This window comes from Rhododendron vialii, chromosome 10a (assembly GCF_030253575.1).
Source record: "Rhododendron vialii isolate Sample 1 chromosome 10a, ASM3025357v1".
Classification (NCBI taxonomy): Eukaryota; Viridiplantae; Streptophyta; class Magnoliopsida; order Ericales; family Ericaceae; genus Rhododendron; species Rhododendron vialii.
Window position 1 is genome coordinate 3,343,635 of NC_080566.1, and position 8,866 is coordinate 3,352,500.

The 8,866-nt window shown below is 38.0% G+C and overlaps 1 protein-coding gene across 2 annotated transcripts in view; it reads left to right on the forward strand.

Moving 5' to 3' along the window:
• The first annotated feature begins 1,761 nt into the window (after positions 1-1,761).
• Positions 1,762-8,866, forward strand: part of LOC131304226 (uncharacterized) — an 8,085-nt gene continuing 980 nt past the window's right edge. The window contains exons 1-7 of one of the 2 annotated variants that reach the window (XM_058331377.1): positions 1,762-2,163; positions 3,360-3,546; positions 6,129-6,226; positions 7,163-7,268; positions 7,568-7,785; positions 7,975-8,017; positions 8,119-8,375. In XM_058331377.1, coding sequence (XP_058187360.1) covers positions 1,949-2,163; positions 3,360-3,546; positions 6,129-6,226; positions 7,163-7,268; positions 7,568-7,785; positions 7,975-8,017; positions 8,119-8,375 — 1,124 coding nt within the window. In that variant the 5' untranslated portion in view covers positions 1,762-1,948. Of the gene's footprint in view, positions 2,164-3,359; positions 3,547-4,810; positions 5,013-6,128; positions 6,227-7,162; positions 7,269-7,567; positions 7,786-7,974; positions 8,018-8,118; positions 8,376-8,866 lie in introns of those variants that run through there. The other variant, XM_058331378.1, reaches the window with a different exon arrangement.

Below are 8,866 nucleotides of genomic sequence, written 5' to 3' on the forward strand. Positions count from 1 at the left end.
GAAATACCGTCAAAATGGCACCTCTCTCCCTTTTGATCCTGTAACAAGTCATAAATAACTTGGATAAAGCTATTTATATAAAAATAGATGGGTGGGCTTACTCTTACAGAATGTGAGAAGAAATTAGAATTTGCCCCTCTTATGTATGGCTCTATTCTTCGTGAATTGGAAATGAATAACTGCACAATGAAATTTAGAACTTGTTTCTAAAATGGTGTGGGTTCTCTCCAATATTTAATTTGCGAAATTGAAAATGATGAGAAAATTAAAAAAAAATTCTAATCACTTTAAGCCCAACCTTGTTGTGAGTTGGAGGCCCACCCACCCTTGCCTTTGCAGGACAGGAAGATGGGCTTTTTGAAACTTCTGCGCACCTTGAAAAAGTCAAGTATCAAAGAGAGAGAGGACTGCTTTTAGTTTTGATAAAACAGTCTTGCTATTATCAGTCTACTGAATTGATGATAAGTACATTAAAAAATAAAAAAAAATATGTATTTCTGTGTACTTCTTTTTATATCATTTAATACACATTCATACTCACTATCATCAACCCATTAGACTGATTTCAGAATTTTCCTTGATAAAAATTGGAACGGACCAAATCATTGGTGACATATTCCATTGTTGCACTTAAATTTGTAAAAAAAAAAATTTTAAAAAAACACTAAGGGTTGGAGAATAATATTAATCGAGAATGTTATTTATAAGTGGCACAAGAATAACTAAAAAAGCTTGAAAAAGAGGATTAGAAATAGTCCAAGACCTTACACAAAAAGAATGAAAAAAGATAGAAAAAAAAATCAACTTTTACATAACTTTTTGAATGTTCAGTTAGAGAGAAAGCTGCTAGACTCACAACTTCAAACCTTTCATTAAAAAAAATACTTTCTTACGTACAAAATAGATTATGCCAAAAGGAAATAATTTTAATTTTTTGTACAACATCCCTTCTTAAGAGAACACACACACACAAGAAAATGGGTCACATCTTTATTTACTTCAGGTTACTTCAACTAAAAATCTACTTCTCAAGCAACATTCCCATCAGCTGAATAGACGCATGAATGATCGGCATGAACCTTATTTCTTGTTTCCCTGTAGGGGGCCAAGTCACAGTTTGTTACATTTGTACTTCCATCACAATTTTACCATGCACCTATACGCACGAGTTTCATACGATACACGTGAGATTTACCTATATCAATAGTATCCGACACATCCGTATCCCTCCTTCCTAATAACGTTTGTGTTAATAATTCAATTACCCCTCCATCTGTACCCCTCCTCCTTGCATCTACTAAAAAGTGGCATCAAGAATCCACAAGACTTCACAAAAAAGTCGAGGTGCGTGTAAGGTAATTCGAACATCCAGTTACGAGTAAAAGACTCTTTATGAAAAATGTTCACACGGCCTCCGATCAAATAGGCGATCAACGTGGGATCGCATTGATACTTTAATCTTCGTATGAACGTAACTTCAGTACAAGGACATAAATTGTGGTTGCCTTTTTTCACGAAGACTCCGTAAAAGAGGTTTTCATGCTGTCCTATATCACCGTTCGTCCTGGTAATCGACGGTTAGGATTTTAAATAAACTATTTGCGAATAGTTCAACCATTTAAACTACTCGCGCGAATAATTTATTTAAAATCTGGACTGTTACTTTTGGACGGCTGAAATTGTTCCGCATAAAAACCTTGGGAGCCTTGGTAAAGAAGTTTTCCTCAATCGTGAAAAAAAAAAAAAAAAAAAATTCGTGAATCACTTATCTAACTTCCAGAACTTAACCGAAATACGACAAAAAGTCTTTGGCGGGTTTTATCCCCTGCATACCTGTCTAACCAATTCACTGGCTCTATCATCTTCTTCAACCGATCGTAATTCTAGGGTTTTGGCAAAGCAATTCAAGAATCAAGAAACCATTTCTCTGCCCGTGTAAATCAGAAACATGGCGGAACCTCCATCACCGTCCACCAATCAAACCTCCACTAGTACTAGCAGCAGCAGCAGCAGCAGTAATACAGCGATTACTGATCTGAATATGGACTCGTTGGTCCACTGTACTTCGTACCTTAACCTACGAGACATCTCTAACCTGGCCATGTCCTGTAGTTACCTCAGACGAGTCGCCTATTCTGATCCCATCTGGCTACGCTTTTCCAGGTCACTCTCTCTCTCTCTCTCTCTCTCTCTCTCTCTCTCTCTGTTAGAGAAATTTTTGGATTATGGGTAATCTGTAAAATTGTTTGAATCAGTGGTGGCTTGAGGAATATTTGTTAGGGTATTCAACATAGCACTCGAATTTTTTAGAAAATCCTACGCATTTGGAAAATTCGACGTGTCCACACAACGATCTACAAGAAGAATTTCTCATAGATAGGAATCTTGAAGCATAATTAGACTATCCTACAACAATATTTCAAGATTTGAACATCATAGATAGGAATCTTGAAGCATCATTAAACTTCCCAACAGCAAAGAGCATAATTAAACTATCCTATAGCAAAAAGCACCAATTTAAAAATCATTCCTCACAAACTGTTTTCACAAGAATCACAAACCTTAAGTACCCAATACGCCTCCTCAAGAAACTCTCCAAACCATGTAAAAGTATCCACGACCCATTACTCCCACTATTTCAAAGAATGGGTCGGGCTCAGAATACAAAGTACCATATGCAACTGATACCCAATCAGTTTTTTTTTACCCCAAAAAAAAGCACCTGGATTTTTTGGCATCAGCAAAAAGTCATAAAGAATGATGAACTCATAATCATCTCATTATCAATTCGGGTAAAAATCTCCTTCAATACACGTAGATAAGTAATTAGTTTACTGATCTCTCATTTGGCTCCTTCATATACCGCAGTCTGCGGGCTTCAATGTCATTAGTCAGGATAATGGCCATTCGGGCGGGATAATATGGGCGAGTGGACTACATAATATCGTCAATATTTACTCAAAAAAAGTTATTATTAGACAATCTTAATATGCTAAAATACATTTTTGTTGTTTGAGATTAATCTGGGGCTACCTGATTGTGCACCTTTCAGGATGAGTGGGACTTTGAAAGAGAAACATGGTGGACAAAGTTTTCTTCATGTCTGTTAGAAAATCTTGTTAGGCATTATCCATTTGGTCTGCACAAACATATAACATTCTAGAGCAATGTTTCATGCCAAATTTGAATACTTTTAAGAAGTTCAGTTGTAATTTTGATACATCCGGATTTGACTCCTTCCAACTTGCTTCCAAGGAGGTGGAGAATAATCTGTCATTTCATTTGTTACATTAATTTTATATGTATCATCTCTGTTCCTGCAAAAATCACGTGCTTACTGTTTGTCGCAATATTTACAGGGAGCGCTGGTCAGAGCAAATATCATCCAGCTTTCCACAAGCTTCAGGCGTGAGGGAGGCTTACTTGGCGAGGCATACAGCTTTGAATCAGTTTAAGTTCATTGATCCCTTAGTTGCTGACTCATACAAAGAGGCACAACCTTTCAACCATTTATTCTTGGACAAAAACGATATAATTTTCTCACAGGTACTATATTTGGTTTCCTTTCATGACATTTCAAATCTTCGAGTGTTATAGGATTTTTGCAAGGTGAGAGCAGCATGAGACATTTATCGAATGTATTTTATCAATGGGATGTGCTGGGCTTGTTAACTCGACCAAATGTACTCCTTCAGCCGTATCATGTTAGTTGAATTGTTTTGCTCTATCTGGGGTCCAATAACTTTCACCTTTTCATTCTTTTTATTTCTCAAGCTTAAACTAGGGGTGGGAATTTATGACATGACACGATAAGACGGCTCGAACTCGACACCAAGTTAGCAGGTTAGGCTTGACTATTTCTAACACAAAACACGTAAATGACATGACTTGGGAACACGATTGCTAAACAGGTTGGGTTCAACCCGCATAAGTGCATAACCTGAAAATGACATGGTTAACCTGTTTATATATTAGTGTTGACACGTTAACTGGAACAGTCCCGCAAATAACATGGGTAACCTGCTCTCCAAGTTAATTGACTATTATTTTGTTTCTTTCCTTCGGTGTTGGTTTCAAAAATTACAGTGTCATTCAGTAGTTTTTTCCTTGAATGCTGAATTTTATAAGCAGTAGTGTCATTCAGTCGTTGAGAATGGCTAATTTTTGGATTGAAATTGGTTTAAAACTTGAAATACAAACAGGTGCAAACGGGTTATGTTAACAGGTTACTGGAATGCAAAGGGTTTTGTGTAATCGTGTCAATCCGCTTCGTGTTAGGGTTGAAATTCTTGGCATGTTTAGCTTAACATGTCGGCTTAGTGTTGAGGGTTACAAGACACGAACACAACACGACACGATGCCTAGCCCTAGCTGAAATCATTTATCTTACCATCCGTTGATTTTATTCATCATATATTTATGGTTTCTCTGATGGACAAATATAATGCATGAATATTTGCAGGTAGTAGGATTAGTTCCTTCTATACTATGAGACACATATTATAGTAGAATTGCTCTCCCCTTTGTAAGTTTGTCAGGAAGACCCTCCATTTGTCTTACCATTGAAATGTAGTTGTTGCTTGAGCCAATATTCTGCTGTAACTTACTATGGCATTGAAATCACTAATGTACGCAAGCTTATTAGTGTCTTTGTGAAGGTCAGTATTTAAGATGTTGTCAGTGTATTCCACTGTATTATTCCTGAGATAAAATCATGTGGTTGGGTTTCAAATCGAATTTTTGTTTCGCCCCTGATAAACGGCTAGTGTAGTGCACAATGGAGCTGAGGGGCTACTGCTTTTATTCACAGGTTGTGTACTATCTACAAAATGAAAATCCCATGCATTTTAAGTAACTAAAGAAGCATTGAAAGAAGGGGAAAGGAGATGACATCACTCCCTCTAAAATGAAGGTGTGGATGTGTTGGCCTCGATGGTCCCTCCGGAGAGTGAGATTTACTCCACAGCTAGAAACTTGGAATGGGAAAAGGCTTGGTTCTTTTTTCGATTGAGGTAGTGTTGCTGGGGGAACAGATTATACATTTTTGTGGAGGCTGGTTTTATGCCTTTGATGACAATGGGATTTATTCCTTAAATGCTTGCTTGGAAGACATGATTATCCGCTGATGACTTGTTCTCTCTGCAAGAAAAAACACTGTCAGTGACCCTCCCGCCGGTGGTTTCGATCAGAGTGCCCTCCGACGGTCAATTTAGGCTCCACTCTAGGGAAAACTATGTATGAGACTAGCTTGTCTGAGAACTCACGAGTGTAGGAAAGAGCACGGAAAACAATTGGTCCTCTTTTAGTGCTTTTAATGGTATTTCTGACATGCCTTGTGCTGCCTTTGCTTCCGGTTGTTATAGGAAGCCTTTGATCCTCGGCTTGACCCAAAGACCCCATTAATCCACCGAGGTCACTGTCCTTGGCTACTCGGCTAGTCCACCAGGATGGGGTGGTCAGTGTCTGTGATTGGGGTCAGCGTCTGTGATTGCTTCACTCTCCATCCTCGGTGATTAGTTGATAGGAAGCCGAGAGCTCTCCTTATTATTCAATTTGTCCTCTTCTTCTTTATTCCATTTGGCGTTTTTTACTTATCCATAAAAAATTCACCCACAGTTTTTTAGTTAGCAATCAGGAGTTCGCTTTTAAAGTGATATCTGCCTAGGATGAGAAATTACATGAAAGCTTCATGCTCAACTGAGTGTGTTATTCTGATTGTTTTCCATCAGCCATCATCAGGGATGGGATGTTGGACATGATGACTTTATTGATGCATTTGGGATAATGTTGCGTCTGGTGGGGTAAAGTTACCCTTGTTATTCTGCCACTATGTTTGTATTGCAGCATTTGTTGTGCTTGCAAATGTATTGTTGCTATTATCCAGTGTCTTATGCTGCCTTTCCTTTTCACTTTCATCTTTCTAGTGGATGATTTACTAGCTAATTATGGTAATGTGATGCTTTTTTCAGATAATTTATTAGTACATGCTCATTTCAAATTAAGGTGGGAAAAGAGGTTCTTTTGTTTTTGCTTCCAAATGATAGAGGAAGTGGAAACTTTAAAGTTCATTTTTAGTCTGGCATCATTCACGTTTACTAATTTGTTTTCCTTGGGACATTGCTGAGCAGGGTTCATCTGTACACATGATGAGGATTGATAGCTTTCTCGGCGGGAGACCTTCTCTTTCAAGACTGTTTGATCATAATGCAACAATTACATGTATTAGGTGAGCAGTTGGTGTTTATTCTCTTGTTCCAGGATATGTTGTGTTTGCAAGTCAACGTGCCATTTGATATATACGTGAATGTTGAGACGGTTTTCATGAGTTCTTAAGTCCTACATTCACTTAATAGCATTGACATTAGCAGAATGTTCTTCGATTGCACTAATTTTTCCTCCAGTTCATTTCTCCCTTTTCTTGGTCCTACATCTATATTCCACGTTTCCTCAGGGACAATATTTGATATAAGTTTTTTTTTGATTGTCAAGCGTCCCTGAAGTGCTTCAACTTTCACAAACCTATTCATGACATGCCAATCTGTTTTCACTTGCCTGCTATAGTTACAATAAGTTACTTACTGTGAACTAGTGGGTCTGGAAGTTTGTTTGTAGCATACTAACTTTATATCATGTGTGTCACACGGTCTTGGGTAAAACTTAACACCAAAAGCTAGGTATTGAAGTCAGGGTATTCGCACTTGTATATTTAATATTACGTTCATACTTTGGTAGTCACATGATATGGTACTTCACTTAACACCCTCCCTCCCTCAACAGCACCTGTCCGTGGCCGCAAACGTGCACCCTACCCAATCCTGGTTCATAGCTTTGATATCATATTACAGTCTTGGGTGGAACTCACCCACAAAAGTTAGCTATCGAATAGAGGGTGACCTCACGCTTCTATACTTACTATTACTTTGGTACCCAGGTGACGTGGGACTTCGCTTCACAACGTGTTATTTTATTTTTATTTTTTTTGTGGTTTAAATTGGATGTATATTCTAGGGGAACAGGGAAACCGAACTTGGAAAGAGATCAACATTTTTTTTTATCATAGGTTGCTTTGATTTGGGGAATCAAATTCAGTCCATACATGGGCTTTGATTTTCACCAATTTAATGCATTGTTTGGTGATCACTGGTGATGGAATTTTATGCAGATTGTTTCCTCTAGCGGAAACATCTTTATTTCGAAGGGAGACGCAAAGAAATGATAATGTTTTGGTTACATCAAGCTGTGACCACTCTATTCGTCTATGGTGGAAGGTACTGTGAAAAACAATGTGAAGTTAAACTGTTTCAGCATGCTGCATTCTAAGATATCTTTCTTTCTTTCTTTGTTTTTTGTTTTTGGATCTCCTTCTTAGATTTATTGTTGATTGAATCTGTAAAGTATCCACACGTTGATGTACCAAAGAAACATGTGGGTGAACAGCCATATTTTCATGCAAATAACAATTAAATTTATGATTTTTTTACTAGTACCATTCTGCTTCATGGCTCTGAAAATATGTGACTCAAGTTTCTGGCCATCACTCTATGTAGTTGCTATGTTTTGATTCTAGGGAACTTGCCAAAGATGTTTCAGAGGTCATAATGGTCCCATTACCACCCTCTCTGATAAATTATTGGGTGATGGGAGTGGAAAAATATTTGCCAGTGGAGGTGTAGATGCCACTGTTCGCCTTTGGTCCCTCAGTTCTACAGGAAAACGTGGCCAGCAAGCTTTGAAGGCTACACTGTACGGGCATGATAAAGCTATAGTGTCCATGTCAGTTGCTGGGTATGTTGGTGTTCCTTGATACAAGTCAATGCAGTCTCAATATTTACTAGTTTTAACTTTACAATGTGTGACTAAGTTAACTGTACTTTTGGCTCTTGATAGTTTGTTGCCCTTCAACATTTAGCTAATCATGAAAGTTTGCCTTTAGCCTTTGACAATGCATGTATGTTGTGTTCTTCCTTCTTCCAGGCACAAAAGCTCTCTTTTGGTGAGCATATCAAAATATTCCAAGGTACCATCGTCTTGTAGTGTAACTTTTTTGCTTTATGATTTTCAGTACGTACAGTCTGCCATCAGGTTATTCATCTGGGAATTCTGTTTATTGTCATATAGGTAAGAGTTTGGGATACAACAACTGCATCATCTGCTGTTCGCTCTTCTTGCTGTGTGGGGGTCACTTCTGTGCCTGGTGCACCTGTGGGTATGAAATGCCACGAGTCATTGGTCTATGTTGCCACTGGTTCATCTGTTGTAGCGATTGATTTGAGGACGATGCAGAAAGTGTTCACTGCAGCCATCCACCGAGGAGAATTGTTTTCATTTGAAGCTTTGCCCTCAAAATCCTTAATCTGCACTGGTGGTACTGACAGGTAAATCTTGGATTTTTTAATGAAGTTATAGGTTTGTGCTGTTTTATTGCTTTTTTATTTTTTACTTTCTACTGTGGGGTTTTCCTTGCCAAGCTTGGCTGTTTGCTACAATCGGTATTATCAATCCTCTTGTTGATCGGTCCAAGTAATGTGGAAAGCTGTGACTACGGAATCCTTCATAATCGCATGACGTCCAACTCACTCACTATTAGCATTTAGGATTTTGTTTTGTGCCATGAGCGTTTCTTTCCATGACACTGTCAACTTGGGTGCACTATTTTCTACTACTGTCGTAGAAAACTAAATGAACAGTTTCATTTTCCAAGGATATTTTATGCATCTAATTCTACGTCACTAAACATTGGATATAGTTGAGAGAATTCTTTTTGAAATGAAAATACAATGAGTTAGTTCAGTCGATTTCGGCAATCAAATGTGTGTGTTCTAGGTTTCCATATCTACATTTCAGATAAATGTGCACCATAAAAAAC